This window comes from Mangifera indica, chromosome 15, assembly GCF_011075055.1.
Source record: "Mangifera indica cultivar Alphonso chromosome 15, CATAS_Mindica_2.1, whole genome shotgun sequence".
NCBI classification, from domain to species: domain Eukaryota; kingdom Viridiplantae; phylum Streptophyta; class Magnoliopsida; order Sapindales; family Anacardiaceae; genus Mangifera; species Mangifera indica.
This window is the reverse complement of record NC_058151.1, coordinates 6,753,767-6,777,704: the sequence shown is the minus strand read 5'-3', so window position 1 is coordinate 6,777,704 and position 23,938 is coordinate 6,753,767. Positions and strand designations below refer to the sequence as shown.

The window sequence follows — 23,938 nt, the reverse complement described above, 5'->3', positions numbered from 1 at the left end:
CGTTACTTTCTTCGAGTCCTCTCCTTCTCTTCATCTAAAACGCAATCTCCTGTCACTGAGTCTTCTATTACCTACTTTTATTCCTACTTTCGATGTACGTCCTACAGTCGTCCCACAATCCACACTCACACAAGATTTAGAACCTATTTCCCCAATTGTTGACTCTCCTACAGGTACTGATATCACTTCTATTGCTCCAACGATTCCTGTTGCCTCACTTCCTGTTGCTGCATCTAGCCCGACTGAGGTCCTACATCCTGATGACCAATTTCCTATTAACATCCGTAAAGCTGTAAGATCCTCGCGTAATCCTAATCCTATTTATACTTTTCTTAGATATCACCGTTTATCCTCACCATATTATGCCTTTGTGTCCTCTTTATCCTCCATTTCAGTTCCTAAATCTGTTAGTGAGGCTCTTTCTAATCCAGGTTGGAGGCAAGCAATGGTGGATGAAATGACTGCGTTACATCATAATGGTACTTGGGAATTGGTTAAATTACCTCCGGGTCATCCCACTATCGGCTGTCGTTGGGTTTACACAATCAAGACTGGTCCTAATGGTACTATTGATCATCTCAAGGCCCGGTTGGTTGCTAAAGGTTATACTCAAGTCTATGGTTTGGATTATGGTGACACATTCTCTCCAGTGGCCAAGATGTCCTCCGTTTGGTTATTCTTATCTATGGCTGCCATTCGTCATTGGCCCTTATTTCAGTTAGACATCAAAAATGCATTTCTTCATGGTGAGCTTCAGGAAGAGATATATATGGAGCAACCGCCTGGTTTTGTTGCTCAAGGGGAGTCTGATTTGATTTGTAAACTTCGACGCTCACTATATGGTCTAAAACAATCTCCACGTGTCTGGTTTAAACGCTTTAGTACAGTTATTCAAGAATTTGGTATGACTCGATGTGAGTCGGATCATTCTGTGTTTTACAGACACACGTCGCGAGGAAAGTGCATTTATCGGGTTGTTTATGTCGACGATATTGTTATCACTGGTGATGATTAGGAGGGTATCGATCAATTAAAACAACATCTATTTAATCATTTTCAGACTAAGGACTTGGGAACACTTAAATACTTCCTTGGGATAGAAGTTGCTTAGTCTAAGACAGGTATTATTATCTCTCAGAGAAAGTATGTCTTGGATATTTTGGAGGAGACAGGGATGTTGGATTGTAAACCTATTAATTCTCCTATGGACCCTAATACTAGACTTGTGCCAGGACAGGGGGAGCCACTTGCAGACCTTGGGAAATACCGGAGGTTAGTAGGTAAACTCAACTATTTGACTATCACAAGATCAGATATCTCTTTTCCAGTTAGTGTTGTCAATCAATTTCTCTAATCTCCATGCGATTCTTATTGGGATGCAGTTATTCGGATCCTGAGGTATATTAAGAGAGCACCAGGATATCAGGATGCAACTATTCGGATCTTGTTAGTGGTAACTTGGTTTCATGGAAAAGTAAAAAGCAAAATGTTGTGGCTAGATCAAGTGCAGAGGCAGAATATCGTGCTATGGCATTGGCTACCTGTGAGCTTGTATGGTTGAAACAATTGGTTCAAGAGTTAAAATTTGCAGATATATCACAGATGAAGCTACTTTGTGATTACCATACAGAACTTCATATTGCTTCTAATCCAGTATTCCATGAAAGAACGAAACATATAGAAATGGACTGTCATTTCATTCGAGAAAAGACTTTATCAGGGTGTATAACTACCAACCATGTCAGCTCCAATGATTAACTTGCAGATATCCTTACTAAGTCTCTTAGGAGTCCTCGTATTGAATTCATTTGTAACAAGTTTGATGCATATGATTTGTATGCACCAGCTTGAGGGGGAGTGTTGAGTTGTATATGAGTTGTATCTCTAAATTAGGAAGAAAATAATTAGGGTGATTGTATCTTTGTAAACTAGAAAAGTACATATACTCTTTCCTAAAGTAGGATTTAGAAATTCATATAAATATTGATGTAAATTCACTCTTTTGATATAGAATATTTTTCTCAAGGTTTTTCACACATTAAAGCATGAAATGACATAGGTAAGGCAAAGCGCTTTCTTTTAAGAAAACATTGTTGACGTTTTATCTTCATTTTTATTTTACATTTTGATTTCAATTGTAATTTGGTAATGTTGTCGTTTTGGACGATATTTTGCCGTTTTAGAATTTGAGATTAAGAGTTGATGTGACGTTAGTTATGCCAAGTCAGCAAGAATCGATTTAAAATGAGTTGACGTTGCAACGAAATTATGCATGAGAATTTATTGTTTTTCTTCTACCTCTCTGCGTTTCTATGTTTCTTTCCTTCACCATTTGCATATTTGTTCTCTGTTTGTGTGATTTTAATTCAAGGGCTTAACAATTAGTATCAGAGCCTTCAATCTTAACCATGGAAAAAGGCACCAAAGATCAAGAACTCAAATGAGAATTGATTCAAATGATCTAGCAATTCAAGCTCTGTTAAAAGAAAATGTTCAATGAATTCATGGAGGTGATTAAAAGCTTGATCGGTGGGTTAAGCGTGCAACAGTCTGAAATTCTTACTAAGCAAAAAATGGTGGACTTGATAGAAGACGAGAATGCTTTAGGATTGATCTAGAGATTTTCGTAGGGAAGGTCGACCAAATCAAAATTTCCACGGTTCAATGGCAACAACTTGGACAATTGGGTACTTAAGGTTAAATATTATTTTGAGCTAGATGGAACAACACCAAAGAATTAGGTGAAAGTAATTGCTCTGCACTTGGATTAAAAGGCCATACAATGGCATCCGACATTACTTAAGGTGTAAGGGAATTAAACAATAGCATGGAAGGAGTGTGTACCTACTAAACTCTCGTTTTGGATCCCAGTTGTATGGATGATCCCCTAACTGACCTCCATAACTTATGCCAAGTTGGTTCCCTTCAACAATACCTCAATGCTTTTAATGATTTGTACTCGAGAGTAGGAATTAGGGAGGACTAGACTCTTGATTTCTTTTTGTCCAAACTAGTTGATGTCTTGCAAATGCTAACCCACATGTTTAAACCAAAAAGCCTCGTGGAGGCATACTTCCTTGCCAAATTACAAGAGATCATCGTTGTTGTGATGCGCAATCAACCCAAACCTGTAACCAAGGCACCCTAATAGACCTCAACCTCAGCTTATAGGAACCTTGTTAATCGCAAATGCCCAAATGTTACACCAAATTCTATTACCAATACAAAAACCAACCCACAAACAAGTTTACTACCCACACCACCCATAACCAGATTACCAAATACTTTACCTACCCAAAACACCAAAACTCTAACTAGTAAGGAGTTGAATGAAAGAAAGGTCAAAGGCTTCGAACAACCAGAAAATGGAAGGCTCCAGATTTCTTGAACTGTCCAATTTATGTATGTAATCCTTCCTAAAAATGAAATAGTTTTTATTTTCTATTTTATTTTGTGTTATGTTGAATAAAGAGTTGGATTCTTAACAAATGGTATTAAGAGCAATAGATCTAGCTAGGGAGATTGATCAAAGTCCAATGGATCGTCGGTAGTAGGTTGTCGGAAAGTTGAAAAGTTATGGTTGGAGATGGATTAGTGCAATCAAAGGTAAGACCATGACTGAAAATGAGAATGGAAGAGAAAACGACAACTAGAGAAAAGCCACCAGAGTAGACATCGGAAAAGTGGCCAAAAAAAAAAAAGAAAGAAGAAAAACAGGGTGAAGGAAAAGAAAAGAGAGCCATAGAAAAAGTCAAAATTTGAACAAGATCGGTGACGTGACAACAGATTCTTGATAAAAGTCCAACCAATCAGGGTAGAAAGTTCAACAAAAACATGAAGGAAGAAAAAAAAAAGAGAAAAGACAAAGAGAAGGCAACAAGAGAGAAAAAAAATTAAAAAAGGGGACAACTGTGGGGAAGACGAAAAAAGGAAAGTAGAAGGGAGAAAATAAAATTAGAAGAAAAATGAGACAACCGAATAAAAGGTGGGAAAAAGTGGTGCAAGAAAGTTGAAAAAAAAGTGTAATAGGTGGACAAGTGATGGAGACAGCTAGGAAATTGGAAAAAAAAAAAAAGGCAATCTATGTTGGGAAATGAAAAGAAAAGTGGAGGAAGTTGAAAAGAATATGGGTAGGAGAGGTATGAAAAAAAAGTAAGTTGGAAAATGTGTTGGAAGAGTGAAAAGAAAAAAGAGGGTAACGTAAGAAGAAAAAAGCTATGTATGAAAAAAAAAAAACAAAAAAAAGAAATTAGAAAAAATTAAAAAAATCCAAAAAATATATGTACGAAAAAAATACTTACCTTAAGGATATGATGGTTTTTCAAGGAGGGAGAAATGTTAGGATATGGGGGACAATTGTCCTTCAATTATAGGTTAGTGTTTATTATATAAAAATGGTTTAGGTTTCAAATGGAAGAGGGAGAAAATTATTAGAGTTTCTATTATTTGAGCAATTACCTTTGACTAATTGTGAGAGATCTTCAACACCTCAAACAGTTAAAAAATGAGAGGCCTCGGACTCCTTGAACTATCCGATTTATATATGTAATCTTTCCTATCAATAAAATAGTTTTTATTTCATCTTATTTTCTGTTTTATTTTGTATTGTGTTAAATAAATAGTTGGATTTCTAACAAAGGATTACTAAAATCTCAAGGCAAGACAATTATATTGGTGGTGGTGGATTGGTTGACAAAAAATGGTCATTTTACTCAGCACAATCACAAGCGACAGAGGATCCACTTTTATCAATCATTTTTTGCAGGAGTTATTCTGGCTTTAAGGAGTGGGAATACAATTGCCCATCACCTACAATCCGCAAACCAATGGTCAAACGGAGGTTGTTTACAGAAGGTTGGGTTGCAATGTTGTCTATGTTGCATAGCAAGAGACTTACCACACACATGGATTCATTGGCTAGAATTGGCTAAGTTATGCTCTCACCAATCCAACATCCATATGACTCCATCTAAGGCATTCTATGACACCCCACCACCAATACACGTTCCTTATTTTCCACATGATTCAAAGGTAAAGATTGTAAACACTTTCCTACACACTAGGGAAGATACAATTCATATACTAAAGCACCATGTGGAGAGAACACAATAGAAGATGAAGTTATTGGCTGATAGGCAACACTACACTCAGACAAAAAATTTCTAATTAGAGATTGAGTCTACCTCAAGCTTCAACCATATAAACAACAATCAATGCACCAAGGAATCAAAAACTTCAAGTCTGATACTTTGGTCCTTTTCAAGTATAGACATGGTCGGCGAGCTTACTTATCTCCTATGATTGCCTACAGATGTTAATATCCACAACATATTTCATGTTTCCCAATTGAAACCCATATTTGCTCCAATACAAGCATCCTTTGCTCTACCACGTTTAGGTCCTCTTCCCAACCAAACCCCAAAAGTTATTTTTGATCAGAGAACGGTTAAATGTCACAATGCTCTGGCTACTCAAGTGTTGGTTCAATAGGAAGGAATGTCATTAGTTGCCACCAGCTTGGAATATACAGATGGCATGAGGAGGCATTTTCCTTGATTTTCCCTTGAGTTCAAGGAAGTATACTTGGGTCCTTTTCAGATATAGACATGGTCGGCGAGCTTGCTTATCTCCTATGATTGCCTACAAATGTTAATATCCACAACATATTTCATGTTTCCCAATTGAAACCCATATTTGCTCCAATACAAGCATCCTTTGCTCTACCGCGTTTAGGTCCTCTTTCCAACCAAACCCCAAAAGTTATTTTTGATCAGAGAACAGTTAAATGTCACAATGCTCTGGCTACTCAAGTGTTGGTTCAATAGGAAGGAATGTCGTTAGTTGCCACCAGCCTGGAATATGCAGATGGCATGAGGAGGCATTTTCCTTGATTTTCCCTTGAGGTCAAGGAAGTCGAAGAGGGAGGCATTGTTATGAATTTGAACCACCAACTCTCCTTAGGCTATGTCATCTAGCAATGGTCAACAAGGGTGCGAAAATGTATTATTTCATTAAAGCACGAAATGACATAGGAAATTGGTGTTTTCCCTTCCTTTTCATTTCACGTTTTGATTTCAATAGTAATCTAGTAGTGTTTCCGTTTTGGAAAATATTGTCATTTTAAAATATTAGATTAAGAGCTAATGTGGTGTTAGTTATGCCAAGTCAACAGGAATCGATTTAAAATAAGGAGTTGACGTTGTAATGAAATTATGCATGAGAATTTATTATTCTTCTACTACCTCTTTCTCTGTGTTTCTCTCCTTCACCATTTGAATATTCATTTTGTGTTTGTATTATTTCAGTTCAAGAGCTTAACAGAATTCTAATATCATCTTCACCAATTTTGTCATTTATTACATTTTGCATAAATGAATATAGGAGATTAATGTGCAACATAAAATTTACAATATTCACATGTTGGATTGGGTCAAAGGTTGGATCAAAATGGAAAGTTTGAAATGCAAATATATAATTATATTGGATTAGATTTAACAAAAGTTGATGATTTGGACTGACCAGTATCCTCATCTTGGAAAGTCCTGTTAACAATGTCACTTTCATTCTTGTTCTTAACACAGATTTAATGCAAGGAATACTAATCTATGATTGTACATCATGAAGTAGTGGACATTGTTGGGATTTACTCATTTATTCACTTAGATATAATTATATTTCTTCATTAATAGGCTAAATTTAGTATATCAGATAATTGGTCTTTGCTTCCTGACAAGTTCCTTTTACAGCTAAAGTTGACTACTATTTAGAGTAGTTTCCATGTAATTAGTCTATGACTGATTTGTAATTAATATTTTTCCTAGATTAGATTAGTAGCTGCATATATGTACAGACATTTTCATCTCAATATCAATAGAAAAAACTGATTCTTTCTCACCAAGCCACATCATTGATGATACATTTTATTAACTACATATATAGACAAAGTTGGATAATTTGCGTGTTTGAGTTACTAATTGGCTGTTGAAAGTGTTGGATTAAGAGCTAATGGAAATCTCTAACAGTGAGACATTCCTTAGTAGCAAAAGAAGAATGACATAAATAATATTATTTGCATTTCTCTTTGGTTCATAGTACTTTTAAACTCAAATTAAGGGAAAGATATAATCTAACAAGTCTTAGCAAATGTCAACTTTTGGAGTAACACTATACTGAAAAACACAGTGGCTCAACAAAGAAAAGATATAATCTAAGAAGTCTTAGCAAATTTGAATCATTCCAACATATGCATATAGAAGCAGAAGATCTTTTAAGAACAGAAGTTTTGATCTTACCTCTAACATTCTTTTGGATAATGACATGGTCTCTGTGTGGTATAATTTTACTTTTTCATCTATGGTTTCAATAGAAGCTTTCTCCTTAGCAGACCATATTGCCTTTTCCTCCTCCATTTCCAAAAGGGAATTCATCAGTTGCTACAAAATCCAAAGTAAAATCAAATAAACAATGCTACACCATTAAATTACAGAAGAGGAAAAAAAATAAATAATAAATACTAAATACTAAAAGATGTAGAAAGAAATGCAAATAGACTACCACAGCCAATTCTTCCTTTTCCTTAAGCAACATTTGAACAGAGCTTTGCATTTTCTGCTCGTTGGACTTAGATTCCTCTAAGCTAAGCTTCTGGATATAGAGAAAGATAAGCCATGATAAGAATTTAGAAGGGAAAATAAGGGATCAGAGTAAGACAGCAACCAAATTTAGTAAGACCACTGCACCAAAAGAAGAGAACGAACGGAAAAGCTTACAAGGCCTGAAACCTCTTCTTGCAACATATTCAGTTCAATATGTGATCTTTTGAACTTCTCAGACAAGATTTCCAGTTCCAAAGCCAATGTTTCATTTCTCAATATAGCCTCCTCTCCTTCCCTACACTTACCTGCTAATTCTGCCTCTAGAGAAGCAATAGTTGTCTCCATTTCAAATGCAAGCACTTCCAAGTTTTTGTAATCTTCCTAAAAAACAAAACAAGACAATCTCAAAGTAATTAAAATATCAGAATTGAAAATACCCTACACCTAAACATTGCTGGTTCCCTGCTAGTTTTATAAATGACAAGATCAACAAGAATTATAGGTTCTGATGTAGCAGGGCATGTCAAAGAAACTACCATATATGTCCAATGCATACCAAAACAATTATCAAAATACAAAAACAAAACATTTTGAGTTTGATTTCGCCATAGTGATAAACTGTAACAATCATTTTCTCAATCTTGACGTAATAATTAACTAAAATTTGCAAAAATATGTTACATTCAAACTGATATATGAAACTATAAATCCCATATACATCACCTGCATTTGTTCATAGGGCACACTAAAACTCTTTCCCCTTTTTGGATCAGATACCTTTGAGCTTCGGTCAACAATTGAATCACGCTTCTTACTAGCAAGGGAGTCACGTTTGCTTATATCACGCTCAAGAAGAGTCTTCTGACCATGCAGTCGTTTAATTTCTCGTTCAGCAATTGCTTTCTCACCCTTGAATAAGTGACATTCAACCATCAATAATTGTTTTAATTAAACTAATGTAAATTCAACAAACATATTAAAAGCAAGGGTTAAACCTCTAATTTGGTTTTCTCCTGAATCACATTCTTAAGTTTGAACTCAGTCTCTTTCAATTTTGTTTTCGTTTTCTCAAGATCTTTTCTCAAACTTTCCTTTTCCTTGACCAATGAAGAAGATGACAGACACAATAGTTCCTTTTCAAGAGTTTGAATATGAGAAAGAAATTTAGATTTTTCCAAATTTTGTTGTTCCAACAGTGCCTGCAACAATACTATGCGTATATGTAAGAGTATTTTACCAATAAATATAATTTTAACACAAGATAAAAAATTAAAATTCTTATCATCAAGGGCACTTCAGACTTTGTGCATTTACTCTTACTTCATGCTTCTGCCTCTGCAAATCAACAGATTGGTTATCCAGAAGAACCTGAAAACGATAGTATATGCGTAAGCCTTTTTAAGTATAGAAAAATGATCAAAAATTTAAAAATCACCAGATTTTCTTTCTCATGGAAATGTGTAACTTGGTGTAATTTCTCATGCTCAAACCTTCTCACTCTCTAATTCAGAAATGTTGTGTCTCATGCAAAAGTGTAACTTCTCATGGCCACTAATAACTGAATTTTGCTGAACAGTAATCAGGTGCATCAATGCCTTGAATTCCTGCAATGCATTGCGTAAAAACTAAATATTGAGGTGCTCTTAGCAATTTTCATAAAATAGATCAACATATATTTTACAAGAAAATTAATGCCTTTAGCATTTCAAGCAATTGAATTCAAGAGAACGTACACTGTACTCCTTGTATATGGCAGACAAACTCTGGAAAACATCATCGACAACAGATGAGACAGCATCCACCACTTCTTTTATGTTTTGAAGTTCACACATTATTTCTTGGATCTCCATCGAGAACTTTATCACAGAAAAGATTCCCCCCCAAAAATGAAGAGAGGCCCAAAATCAGTTTTATAGGCTAGGACGGAGGAAATATTTATACAGAATATATATACGGGTTATAAAATCATTGTATGCAATTAAATCAAAAGGCAAACAACATGACACATTAGAGAATAAACACAAACATCAATACAAAGGAGTTACATAAGTCAGCTTTTTCCCCTGGAACACTTGAAGCAAGCTGTACATGAGCCAACCTTGCCTCTTCCTGCCCATTAAGAAGCTGCTCATGAAGCTATAATAATTACATAATGGCGTTTAAAAAATCATTAATGGGATGAGACAGATAGTATGATGAGGGGCAAAGGCTTCCAACTCGTAGAAGAAAAGTAAGATTAAGACATGTAAATAAACGAGGTCAAAAAAAGATCCGAGGTAAGAGAACGGTTGGGTGAAAAGGCGAATGAAGAAAAGAATAATAGAGAATCATGTAAAGAGGGTGGTACGATGGAAAAACATAAAAAACATTGAAGAAATGATCCAAAGGAAGGAGAATGACATGGTACATGATGTGGTAACCAAGGATGACATGACAGCTTATTTGGCCACATGACATGATCATATGGGCGTGCATGATGATGTGGAGTCATGCAGGATGCCTTACACATGCTGAATAAAAATTCATAGTTGAGCAAGATTTGATTTAAATCAAGTTTCTTGTAGAATTTGATTTAAAACAAATTTTCTAGTCCAATTTAGTCTTTTATTAATTGAAAACACTAAAATTAAGGGTTTATTTTCCTTGATTAATTTACTGTTACAGAGATACATTTATATACACATTAGGTAATCTGTATTAGGAAAATGAATATTTGATTTCTATATTTGATTCCTATAATCAAGCTCTATATTCCAATAATTAAGTCATATTTACTAATTTACAGATTCTGCAACATTAATAATAGTTTTAAGATTCCTATTTTAAAAAAAGAGCTTTTAGGAGTCTATATTTTAGGAAAATTTTATTTAATATTATTTACTTAAAGTCTAAAGTTTCCTAGAATTTGAAATTCTAGTCAAACTAGCGTTCTAATTTGATAAGATTTCTATTTTAATTAGCAGAGTCACTAATCTATATAAAAAGCTTAAGTATTTATAATCAATTCAATCAATCAATTTAATTTATCAATAAAATTCATATTTGAACTTCTTTTTTAAGAATTGTTTTGCAAACATTGCATTGAATTCTTGTTTATCTTTTCGTCAGTTGAACAATATCAACTTGTAATCCTCTTTATGAACGATATCCCAATCCCATTCACATTTGTTCTGTATCAGGTGGTATTAGAGCATAAGCGCACTACATTTGTCATACATCATAGTATGTTTTAATCTATAGCATAAATAAATAGAAAAGATTTTATTTTCATGAAAGAGAAGAGTGATCACACCTACTAAGAAGAGTTAAGAAGAAGAAACATAGAAAGGGGAGGAAATTAAAACAAATTTAAGGGAGTTATTACTTAAATACGGAAATCACTAGGATATAAAACTGTGAGGATTAGATAATAATAATATTAATAATAATAATAAAGAAAATTTAAGATTTGAATAAAATATTTGATATAATGATCAAATATTTGAAATTAAAATAAAATATATGATTATAGAATAAGATAATTTATTCTAATGAAATATATTTTTAATCAATTAATAATATTATAATTATTATTATTAATGTTAATATTTGTAAACAACTATGCAATTTTTTTTATTCATCGATTATTTGAATCAATTCTTGACATCTTTATAAATTCCATTAAAAATTTGTCAACATTCATTTAGCGGTCTCAATTGCATTAATTATTTAAATTGGTAAAAATAGTAGTAAAAGCCTAATACACCCCCCTTCTTAGGTCATTTGATCCTTCACTTATAAAGTGTCAAAACAAATCGGTAAGATCACCTATAAATTGGCTTTACCTACAAAGGCCCAAATCCATCATATTGTTCATGTTTCACAGTTAAAAAAGGTTGTTGAACGTAGATTTTGCAATCAGACCCCACCTAAGTGTTTATCGGAAGACTTGGAATTGAAACTACAACTAACAAGTGTAAAAGATGTGTGTCAATTGGATGACGACACAGTCCAAGTATTAATGACATGGCAAGGACTACCTGATACAAAAGACTTGGAATTGAAACTCATTGTGGAAGGTATTGATAAACCCTTCAAAGCATATATGTGCAAAAAAGAAAAGGGAAGAAAGGGGCAACCTCACATGACAATATCGCAATGATGGAGTCTCTAACAGTTTTGGGAGAGAATCATGGGAGAATTAAGAATGACACTTGGCAACAGGAGATTGAATGAGAAGACAACGAATTAGAGAGAGGAAGTTTAAAAAGAGAAGGGAATTAAAAAAAAAATGTGGGAGAAAAGTTTGCAAAAGGAAAAAGGGGAGGTTCTAACATGTCGAATGATTGGTTTTTTTGTATTGGCGGGTTAAGTGTTTTTCTGATAATCCTGAGATAATAATGTAACAGTAGACTATTATTTGATTAACATAGAGTAAAGGACAATTTCCCACCCAAGTTTTAACTTAATTTCAAAAGGATACCTACGACAGTTTATACATTAACTACTATTAAAATTTTATGTTAAAGACAAAGATAAAATCGTCATTTTACTATTAAACCCTAAAAAATTATGCATTTTACCTCTATAATTTGAAGAACTAACTTTTTCCCCTTAGAATAAAGTTCTAAAACTTTTATTTATCCCCCTAAGGTTTGAAAATTTTTCCCAACCAACAAATCCGGTGAGTCGTCGGTGAATGCAAGAAGAACAGCGTCAGGACGACAAAGCGTTGTCCGCCGTCTTGACATCAAAAGACAATGCTTCGTGGTCCAAACGAAGCGTCATCCCTAGATCAACGACACTTAGATGGAAGAAGCATTGTTCATATCGACAACACTTCTCAACAAGGCATTGTCCAAATCAACGACACTTTGTCACCCAAAAGCATCATCGATCTGGTGACAACGCTTCGTCTAAACGACAAAGCGTTGTCCTTTGGTGTCTGGACGACGAACGATGCTTCGCCATCCAAACGTCATCCTCCTAGCGTTTCAACCACCGATGACTCGCAAGATTTGTTGGTTGGAAAAAATTTTCAAACCTAGGAAGTAAATGTAAGTTTTTAAAACTTAATTCTAAGAGAGAAAGTTAGTTTTTCAAATTATAAAGGTAAAATGATATAATTTTTTAGGGTTTAATAGTAAAATGACGATTTTAACCTTGTCTTTAACAAAAGTTAGTCCATGAGTGGATATTTAAATTTTTGAATTATCGTAGGTATCCTTTTAAGATTGAGCTAGGACTTAGGTGAGAAATAATCCTTTACCCCTTAACCATAAATAAAATCAATTTATCTTACTTTAATTCATTGACCATTGGAAGTTTTCTATTGTGTTGGTGAGTGAGTTTTCTAAAGGTGAGTCGGCTAAGGAAAAATCGATGAAGTGTTAAGGGTGTGCAGTTTTGTTGAGGGCAAATCGAATTTCATCTACTAAAACGTACGTATTAGATATCAACAAATTGGTTTTAATTATACGATGTTTTTTATATCAGATATCAACAAATTGGTGTTAATCATACAATTTTTTAAAACATGTTAATGATCGAGTTATAATAGTAATCATTTATGTGATGATATAGTAGTGAAAAGAAATCACTTTGATCTCCAAACTAAAATCCTACCTAGTCAAGGAATTAAAAATTAAGGATTTAGGGAAGCTAAGATACTTTCTTAGAATCGAAGTCGCACAATCAGATATGGGAATTTTCATCTCTCAAAGGAAGTACATGTTAGATGTACTTAAAGAAATTGGAATGCTAACGTGCAGACCAACTAAAATGCCTATTGAAGCTTATCACCAGCTTAAAGAGATGATGGGGAAGAAATTGATGTGGGAAGACATTAGATGCTCGTGGGAAAAATGATCCACATCTCTCACAGTCAACCAGACATTGCCTATGCAATTGTGATAGTAAGTTGCTACATGCAAAAGCAAAGATCAACACACCTAGAAGCAATTCATCGAATTTTAAGGCATTTGAAATCATCTCCTAGTAAAGGACTACTTTTAAAAAGAACAGTCACATGAGAATAAAAGGTTATTCAAATGTAATTAGGCAAGTTCACAAGCCAATATAAGATCAACCTATGGGAATTATAGGTTTGTTGGTGGAAATCTAGTCACTCGGTGAAGTAAGAAGCAATCAGTGGTTTTAAAGTCAAGTGCAAAGGTTGAATACAGAGCTTTGGTCTTAGGTTCATGATTTGGCTTGAATGGTTTATGAAGGAACTAAAAATTATAAAACAGTTAGTCTATGTCCTTATATTGTGACAACAAGGCAGCTATAAGTATGGCTCATAATCCATCCAACACAACATGACGAGAAAGCATATTGAGGTTGATCAAAATTTCACCAAAGAGAAATTATGAAGCATGCCAATGTGCATTCCCTTTGTCAATAAGGGACTTGGCCAAAAAGGGATTTATTTTATTGTATGCAAGATAAGCATGGAAATATACATGCTCCATCTTGAGATGAGTGTTGGCATGATCTTGGGTTAAAAATTAGAGATAGATATCTCTTGTAAATCATTGACCCAAACTAAGTAAATTAGAATCATTGACCCTAACTAAGGAAATCAAAATCATTGACCATAATAATTAATGAATCTATTCCTAAGATCAAGGGATCGGTTCCTATGTTTGTAAATTTTGTTGTACATAATACAATAGGGAATAGCAAGCAACTAATCTAGATTCAATCCATTCTCTTATATCTTCTACCTATCTTTTCCTTCACAAGATTTTCCCTTAACAATAAAACAGGGATAATAGTTCGTTAGAGTTTCTATTGTTAGCCGGTAGATAAAGTAAAAATGCTTTATTGCTTCATGGACTGTTAGATCATCTCATCAATAAACTTTGTGTTTCATATGAAATTGGAAGGAAACTCTCTTCGTGGGCTTAGACAGCATAAAAAGGTACAAGATTGTATTCAGTTATGAGTACCTCATTAAACTTCTCCCTAGCGCAAACATTCTGCTCCATGGCTGGTTCCGCAAGATTGTCCAGATTTTGCTGGCTTGAGGACTTCTCCATTTCCAGCAACTTAATCTATGTCATAAAGACACATACAGATGAAAGTTAACACCAAAAAAAAAGAGACATTGAAATTACTCCTACATTATCATCTATGGATAACACAAATTGAGGAGAAAAGAACTAAAGAACCCAGAGAAATAAGAAATTGAAAGAATGATAAAGACCTTCTCTTGAAGTTGCTTAACAACAAGAATAGCCTCCGATTCCTTTGTATTCACACTTTCGTCCCCAGAAGGGGTACTTTTATCAACACTATATATGGAACAGTCATTCAATTTCATGTTGTAGGATAAATCAGCCTCACCCAGATTTCTTGTTAGGCAGTCAATTTGTATCTCGCTCATAGTTCTCTGAACAAAGAAAGTGTCAGCATACAGATGGAGGCTCCACAATGTATCATCCTCTAATCAAACCAAAAGCAAAAATAAAATAACAACCTGAGACTCAAATTTCAAAAGCAAATCTTCATACTCTGCTTGCAGTTCCTCTAGTTCACTGTCCTGAAAGTTTAACAATGTTAGGCCAGAAAATTTCAATAGAACAGCATCCAAGAACAGGTATTGTACAAACCAGAGTGCTTTGCTTCCTCAGTGGTACTTTTCTTCTGTTTGTTACATGCAATAAAGTACGTGGACCTGGAAGATTACAATTTTGTGATGAATCGTCATTGCAATCTTCATCTTGTTTGCTTGACTCGTCAACCACTTCAGTCTCATTCAACAACTGTTCAAAAGGAAGAACTGGTCCCAGATCACACTCAGTTCTCATCGATTTTACATCAGGTACCTGCACTTCGACATTTGCATACACCTAACAGCAGCTCCAGAATAATGTTAGCTTAAATTTAAAGAAGATTAAATCATCATATATTCTGAATAAAATTAGAATTCTTATGGCACACATGATGAGAATAATCTTGATCATTTAAGTAACAAAACTAAGCAAGTTCACATTAAGAAATTCTTAAAGTGATACACAAAACAATAGTGTGGATGTTACTCTCTGAATTATCTACATAATTCTTTTGTGTACATCATATGTACTTATTTATTATTTATTTGTAAAGAGGATGGCCTCAGATGTTATGTTGTGCATCATTTAGATGTATGGGCACTTTAATGTTTCAATACTAATACCCAATTGCCCAACGACAACCCCACCCAAGATCCTTTAATGATTTACTATCTCCCCAATCACTGTTTCCAAATCAACTAGCTCAGTTGATTTTCATGGATCAACTCATATAAAGGAAGGAATATACTCAGTCTTCATTTTACTTACTTTTAGTAATCAACAAGTAAAATCCTTTCATGGTTAATATCTTGATGAATTGGATAATTATTATTATGGGTTCAAGTATATTCTTGATATAGAATCCATGAGCTCTCATTAGAGAATGTTATATTATGTTGGCTATTTCATTTTAGTTGGATCATTGCAACTAAATGCTTAGTATTTGGGATTTTTTCTTTTTTTTCTTTTGTATTTTGGTAAGAAATAAAGATTGGCTCTAAAAAGGTATACTAGTATACAAGAATGGACAAGTTATCCACACAAAAAGGACAAGCTGTCCCTAAAACCGAAAGGGTTTACAGAACCAAAAATAAAAAACCTTCCTAGGCCAAATTCTTCAACACTAGAATTAAAAATCCCTAATCATATGTGCACAAATTTTTTCTAGCTAAGTAATTGAAGCTTCCAAAATCTATTGAATAAAGAAAAAAAAAACATTTTTGGAATTTTGAAGTAATAGGCGCAAAGAGAAGCCCAAAATTTAAACTTTATACCGCATAGACCAAATCTTTCCCCTAACTATTTCTATCTAACCAACTAACCCAAAAAACTGCCATAAGTGCAAAAGTTCACAACACAAAAGCTTTTCTTCTGCCTCCCAAGGCAACATTTCTCTCTATAAGGCCAAAGAACAAGAACATGGAACTGCCCAAATCAAATTAAACTCATTAAGCAGTTTATTCCACAATAATCTGGAAAAAGTGTGAATTTGGAATGAAAATTGCACAAATAAAAATAATTTTATTGTTCATATTCTTATCAAGAAAACAATTAGTTAATTAAATATTAGCAATGTTATGTATACCCAGTTTTGAATACCAAATTGGGTATTCAAATGATGTGTCATTATGTGATTGGGTATTACTTTATCCTAAATTCAAAATCACTAATTACGTGATGACATGTTATCTAAAAACCCAATTGGGTACACAAAACTAGGTGCATACAGTTTTATTGATTAAATATACATCAACCTCTAAGGACAAAATACAACATATTCAACCACATGATCTTCTGACCATGTCTCCATATCTAGATTATTGGGGCTTAGTTATTAACTTTTTCTTAATTGATAGAACTTTTGTAGAGGCAAAACATAACACTATCCAGTCCACTGATTATAAATGAATGGTAGTGCAACTTATAATTCATTATAACCTATTCAAGCTACTGCCAAATAATTTAAAGTTAGTTTTTTCAGCTTCATGCACTTAACATCTACAATATAATGATCACTTATAATGCATGTGAAAACATAAATGGGTACAATGTAATCTCAATTCATTTTGAATACACATTAACTAAAATAATTAGCATCCCTTGAAGCACAAAAGAGAAAGGATACCTCTCGAAAAGTCCCCTGTGAAAGATTACTGGGGCACCAAGTATCTCGTCTCTTCTCCTATAAATACAAACAAAAACTTAATCAACAATGAGGAAGATGATTTAATGAGTCCAACCCCAAAAAAAGGGTAATAGCAGAAATGTAAAGAAGCCTAGTTAATGTGGTTACTCCAAGTTTAATCGCTTCCTTAAATAAAAACAAGTATGCTTCCATGAAAGGGAAAAAAAAAGCTACAACCATTGGCAGTGTACAATGTTTGCAATCTTGTGGTGACGGGGCAAGTAAGAAACAACCAGGTATTAAAGGCAAAAGAGATAAAGAAGTCAATGATTTGTGGAACAGGATTTAATTTTTACCTTCTCTATGGACCTCATTCTTTCATGACATAATTTCTGTACAAATTCTTTTTAATTAAGCTAGATCATCAGGTGATTTTGTTAGCATAGGGCCTCATCTCAGGAGGGTTTATCTCATTTTCTGTCCATAATATACAATTTATACAGGATCCTTTAGATAAGCTTTCCGCCCCTATTCTCAGCCAGTGGCTGTTAAACTAGGAGACACACTAGTCCAGTTTGTGACCTCTATTTTCTCTAATATTGATACACTTATCAGTTCCCACCAAAATTTAAAAAAAAAAATCATACAGTATATAAACAGCATCCATTAGATGCACATTAGGATGAGATGGACTTTAATTTTCAGATATATGGCAATCCCCTGAAATAAACTCACACCACTGAAAATATCATCAAGAAAAGTATAATTTTAGCACCTAGTGTAAATTAAATTACTTCCAAATTGTAATTGCAAATTCAGAAGCAACAAGAAAAATAAACAAAATAAAAATCAATGGACAAGGCAGTGATACTTAAAAGTAAATTCATCAGGCAAGAATTTTTTTTAGTAACTGTTATTGTCAAATTCATGTTTGTAATTTATGTTTGCTCTATGGCTATTCCACAAACAATATAATATTGTTTCAAAATTTTATAACCTTTGCAAGTCTAAAGTTGTCCACCTAAACTCTAACAGCATTACCTTTTCCATATGTTGTGTGTTGAAACTATTGAAACCTTATCCTAGAAAAAAAAAATCAAAACTAAACTTTAAATCCATCCTTATAAAGTAAAAAGAAGCGTAATATGTTAGCTGACACATGATTGAGCGAGCTGATGAGCAAATAGATTTTTACAACACAAGCAAACAAATAGTAAAAGAATTGAATTTATTGTATGATAAAGATAAAAAAGGACATACATCTACAATGATACAAACCTTTTTCAAATGATCACGGTTCTCGTCCCTATTTGAATACAACACCATTGAGCTCAAGTTTTTTATTTTCTTAGCTTGCTCTTGCAACACTCTCTCACGCTCTGCTTGGACTTTTTTTTCCTCCTCCAACTCCAATGCTATACGTTCCCTCTCCAATTCAGACTGCAAAATAAGTTTTGCAACTTCCAATCAACCATCACATTCTTTAAAAGGCAATTATCTGAAGACTAAAGATTTTCGTACCTGTAATAAAGTATTTCTTAAATTAAGGATCTCTTCCTCCAAGTGTTCTGAATGAGATGCCTAAAACACATAAAAAATGGTTAACAAAGATATACCTCCAAGAAAAAAGAATAACCATAAAATTACGTTAAGAAAAAAAAAACTAAATTCACAATAGTTGTCCCTACCTGCAATTTGGCTCGAAGCTCCTCAATTTCCTTCTTTTGACGCTTTAACAAAGCAGCATCTGTCAGTATCTGGAAAGATGACCAAGCATGTTAATGTTTCAAGTAATTGAAACAAAAATGAAATAACATCACTCCAAGACACAATCTATTAGGAATTCAACTCTTATTCAACAAAAACTGAGGATAAAAACACAAAATGCACAATAAAATAAAACTATTTCATCAATAAAAATGTTACAAGAATTAATCGAACAATTTGAGGAGTTCGAAGCCTCCCATTCCGGATAGCTTGAGGAGTCTAGGATCTCCCATTTTCCGGCCGTTTGAGGAGCTGAAGAACTCCCTGAATCAACCAAGGTTGGCTGCCCAAATAACAAAACCCTAGAATATTTTTTCTCTCCCTCTTTTGAAACCTAAACACCTCTTTTATAATAAAACTATCTTAAACTACCTATGGATTGAGGATAACTGTCCCAATCCTAACACAATCAAATGCTAGATATAGATGGGTAAGAAACATCTAATCCAGAATCATTAGAATTGCCCATGAAAGAAGCACAAGAAAACATATGGAAAAGGTATGAATGAGAAATAAGAGATAAACCTCATTAACGCGAGCACAATTGGTGACACATAATGCTCTACTAGCAAACTGGAGACTGCTTTTTGTTTCATCTGTATGAATCTGTGATCAAATCAGAATAACAATATTAGGATAGAAGTAAATCAAATGGGCAAACTCATGGTTTGGAGCAAGCATGTAAAAGAGGTTTTAGAAGCAAAATACACTCACAAAAAATCTCCTATCACATAAATTTTAGGTAAATGAGTAATCATAGGATTTATTCCTATAGAAAAAAATTAAAGCCTTATAATGTATGCATTTAGAGATGTTCATTACGCATAGAGTTGTGACTTGACAGAATGCTACCTGTGCAAGGGTGATATTGCATATTATAGCTGTATTTGCATTTCCACCTAGAGCAGGTTGTAAAATGCGTGTAAGTTTGCTATCTCGATATGGAACATGACCCCTGCAACAATTGTTGAATAATGTCAATAATGTCCTGGCAAAGAAAACTTAACCTATGCTCAAAAAAAAAAAAAATTTAGAGCTTACCCTTGGCTTTCAGCCCCTTCACTCAATTTTTTAATCACAGTTCCAAGTGTCATCAGGCTTTTATTAATGTGGGAACCCTCTTTGAGCCGAACACCTTCTGCACCAGTTTTTGCAGCACGTTCTGATCCTGCAAGATCAACTAAATTCTAGAAACAAACAAAAGGGAACAAAAAATTATATATGGGTGATCAATGGCATGTCAAATAAATATTTATAAAGCCAAAATTACTCGCTATAAAGGTGTACAAAAGAAGCAAAATATTAATAGATTCTATTAACACTTACTAAAACTGATGCACGAACAGCATCACAAGAATTGCTAAGGTGTACAAAAGAAGCAAAATATTGATAGATTCCATTAACACTTACTAAAACTGATACACGAACAGCATCACAAGAATTGCTAATATTGCTATCTTCTGTCTTGTCCCGACTCTCAATTATCTACAAAACTAAAGCAGTAAGACAGAAGGAACATACATAAACATATAGCATACAACATTATAGAAAAAGTAAATATATTACCATGCGGAAAATGGTGTGCGATCGACTACTGTATACATTCATATTTGTCTCTCCAATATGCCTATGAGCTGAAATTTAAAAAAAAAAAAAAAAATTATAGGCTGATATATTTAGCAGTATTTAAATAAAAGCATTAAAGAGGAAGAAATGTTTATGGTGCATAGGAGAAATTTTAACCTCTTAACTACAGTTAACTATTGAAACCTAACACCATCTCTATTTGGCACCATTAAAAACATTACACCATTTCTATATGGCACCTACATATTATTAGACACACACATATATGTGCAGAGAAACAGAAAATACACATGGTGAACATACAGACACGTGAATAACATGATTCTCAGGAATATTAATTAAAACAGGCAAAAAAAGAAAAAGACAAATGTAGAAAATACATTCTCCAAACTCCATAAGACCAAGAACTTGCTGAGGAGAAGCAACAATTTCTTCTCGCAAACCAGCAACATAAATCCCCCTCTACATATAAGAAAGAAAATTGAAAGTCAGTAAAGTGTCGACAAAATCATGCATAGGTACTGCTAATAAGAACTTTCTGTACCTCCAAACTTTCATGGATCTGCAGTTTTCGGTGCTCAGGTGCTAATAAGTCATTTATGTCCTCATTATAGATTTCCATATAAGACATTCGCAAAAGGAACTCCCGATCCACATTCTGAAATTAAAAAAAAAAAATCAAACACATCAGTGGACACAAAGTCCAACAATTTTAAGCAAAAAATGTTCTCCGAAACAATATTTTTTACAAGAATTATGAGAGATGTATTAATGGAAAAGGGAATTTACAATAAGTGAACAAGCTGCCCACAAAACCAGGAACTACTTGGAACATACAAGCATAATTAAACAGCTCCAAAACATAACTGCTCTATCTGATCTCTATACTCTATATGAATTGAGTTAGTCAGGAAACACAGTGGCTTAAAGCCCCTTGAGACTAGATAATTAATGCTTCATAACTATCAAAAAGAAATATGAATTCTGTGCTCGAGCTGAAGAAATCAAGTTCACTGGCATCATCCCAAGAGATGGTATCGAGTGGAACTGGCTTAACCAGAGCTACAAATGTTCACAGGTTCATTCAGTGTTTGTCAAATAGTAAAATTTCTAAAAGCTTCCAATAAAAGATGATACCTACAACAATGAGTGTAGTTAGACTGAACCCTAAGTTCCCTTCTTTGGACACCAAAAGAACCATTTATAAACAGGACTGGAAAACACCCTTGCACTTAGTAGCATTCAAGTTTAACTTGAACATCTAACTGAAAGTATAACCTTTTAAGTTGAAATTGGTATTAAGATAGATGTAATATTTATTATTTCAATTTTGTTACAAATGCTTCCTGACACAATTTACAACCAAGAGAAATTTCTTATTCTGTCAGCAACTCACACCCAAAGTAGACAAAGATTCATACCATAATACAAACGTAACAAACAAGAAAATTAAAACTAAAAAAGAAGAAAGTCACTGCTAAAGAAAGTGTAGCATTTACTACCTCTTGTATGATGTCAAACAAATCATGCACAGCAAGAGGGATGACCCCAGGTTCATTGAGTGAGCCTCGCATTGTATATGTTTTTCCACTGTTGGTTTGTCCATACGCAAAAACCGTGCCTAATAGAAAGCAGGCAACAAAAGTTCCATATTACAATTTTTTTTTTTTTAAAAGTAAGAGCTAAATAGGAAATGGCTTTAAGAAAGGAAAACGGTGATGGCAAAAATGGGTTATTCGCTAGTCTTCTTTTTTTTTATAAAGCAGGGTAACAAAGTCTATTTTTACCTCTAATTCATATATTTCCAAACATCAAAGTGGAAAACATAAATAAATAAACTACCGAAGTGAAGCGTACCATTGAAGCCATGAACGGCGGCAGCAACAATATCTTTGGTACGAGCTTGATAAACATCTAATGTTTTACAATCTTCTCCAAAAACCCGGTCTACGACCCAAAGTCGAAACAAAAATAAATTTAGAAAAAAAAAAACATTGTAGAAAAACTTTTAATCCAAAGGCATAAGAGTGTTAGAAGTACCGAATTCAAACTTTGAGGGATTGTTAGGAATAAAAATGGAATTTCCGGAGATTCTCCATGGACTTGCCTTTGCGTCCTCAGTAGACAGTGGCCTTGCCCTAACCGTCACATATATTCTCTCCATTTTTTGCTTGCAAGAGCTGAGACGTTATTCACAAAGCCGGAAGCAATAAAAGATTTGAGTATCTCAGGATTAAGTTGGAAATAGCGCCATCAATGTCTGCGAAAACTCATAACGGTAACTCCTAAACACAAACACACAGACTATTTCCCACTCCAAATCAACGAGAAATGGAGATTAAAACGACAAGGCGAGTACCTCGAAAGCTTCGTTGACGATGAAGGAATTTCTGAAACTGAGTTTTGGAGGAAGCTGCTCTGGTTTAGGGGCTCGTTTTTCTTTCCCGCCTAGATGTGTAAAATCACGGAATTGGGTATCGCTGAAATGGGTTAATTACACAACCACCCAGAGATTTCGAAAATTGAATATGGGAAACAACTACTTCCCACCCTCTTTTTTTTTTTTTTTTTTTTTTTGTATGAAAAACTTATATGATTCCAAAGTGGAATAAAGGTAGCAGTCGGCTTGTACTTCAGCACAGCCCACTGTCCCCATGAGGCATGCTAGTTTAAGCCCATTACAATAAAGAGTCTTGAGGATTGGGTCAACTCACAAAAATACTAATGCTTGCAGCATGGGCATCACTTCAGAGCATCATGTTATATCGAACCATTAACAAGTTGGCTTGCAGTCCTTTAGCGGGTCAGCTAATTAATTAAATAATAAAATATTTTTTATTTTAATAAATATATAAAATTAAATAAAAATCATTTTCTAATTACTAAAACTGATGAGTATATCTTAAAAATTTTATTGATAATCTCTCATTTGTGACAAAAGAATATCGTGGTTACATATTAAAAAAATTTAAAGACAATACAAAAAATTCATTTATATAATGTATAAATATAAGCTCGATATATATATCATCTACTCATCCTTAGGGGGCGTTTGGTTTAGATAATGTTTGATTACTAAAATAGAAAGATTACCTTGAAGATAGATTACTTAGAAGATTACTGGGTATAAATGATTACTATGTTTGATAAAATTTTATAAATATAAATAATTATTGTGTTTGATTAAAGGTAATAAAAGATTACTAGTAAATTATTTTACTTAAATGTCCTTGAATATAATTATTTTTAAATATTTTTTTATATTATTTGTCATATTAATTAAAAATAAATTTATTTTAATCTCAAAAAATTAATACATAATAATT

The 23,938-nt window shown here is 33.6% G+C and overlaps 1 protein-coding gene across 5 annotated transcripts in view; it reads right to left on the bottom strand.

Moving 5' to 3' along the window:
• Positions 1–23,156, bottom strand: part of LOC123198073 (kinesin-like protein KIN-7O) — a 33,150-nt gene extending 9,994 nt beyond the window's left edge. The window contains exons 1-27 of one of the 5 annotated variants that reach the window (XM_044612648.1): positions 22,972–23,156; positions 22,653–22,872; positions 22,470–22,559; positions 22,115–22,233; positions 21,157–21,270; positions 20,993–21,074; positions 20,592–20,659; positions 20,436–20,510; positions 20,067–20,212; positions 19,878–19,980; positions 19,551–19,631; positions 18,947–19,015; positions 18,780–18,839; positions 18,537–18,698; positions 17,259–17,315; positions 15,191–15,430; positions 15,058–15,120; positions 14,785–14,970; positions 14,528–14,632; positions 9,329–9,451; positions 9,086–9,199; positions 8,916–8,963; positions 8,591–8,794; positions 8,319–8,504; positions 7,770–7,976; positions 7,555–7,644; positions 7,293–7,433 (exon numbers count right to left, since the gene is read on the bottom strand). In XM_044612648.1, coding sequence (XP_044468583.1) covers positions 7,293–7,433; positions 7,555–7,644; positions 7,770–7,976; positions 8,319–8,504; positions 8,591–8,794; positions 8,916–8,963; positions 9,086–9,199; positions 9,329–9,451; positions 14,528–14,632; positions 14,785–14,970; positions 15,058–15,120; positions 15,191–15,430; positions 17,259–17,315; positions 18,537–18,698; positions 18,780–18,839; positions 18,947–19,015; positions 19,551–19,631; positions 19,878–19,980; positions 20,067–20,212; positions 20,436–20,510; positions 20,592–20,659; positions 20,993–21,074; positions 21,157–21,270; positions 22,115–22,233; positions 22,470–22,559; positions 22,653–22,776 — 3,057 coding nt within the window. In that variant the 5' untranslated portion in view covers positions 22,777–22,872; positions 22,972–23,156. Of the gene's footprint in view, positions 1–7,292; positions 7,434–7,554; positions 7,645–7,769; positions 7,977–8,318; positions 8,505–8,590; positions 8,795–8,915; positions 8,964–9,085; positions 9,200–9,328; positions 9,452–14,527; positions 14,633–14,784; positions 14,971–15,057; positions 15,121–15,190; positions 15,431–17,258; positions 17,316–18,536; positions 18,699–18,779; positions 18,840–18,946; positions 19,016–19,550; positions 19,632–19,877; positions 19,981–20,066; positions 20,213–20,435; positions 20,511–20,591; positions 20,660–20,992; positions 21,075–21,156; positions 21,271–22,114; positions 22,234–22,469; positions 22,560–22,652 lie in introns of all 5 variants that reach the window. The other 4 variants (XM_044612647.1, XM_044612646.1, XM_044612650.1 and 1 more) reach the window with 4 other exon arrangements.
• Positions 23,157–23,938: the final 782 nt, after the last annotated feature.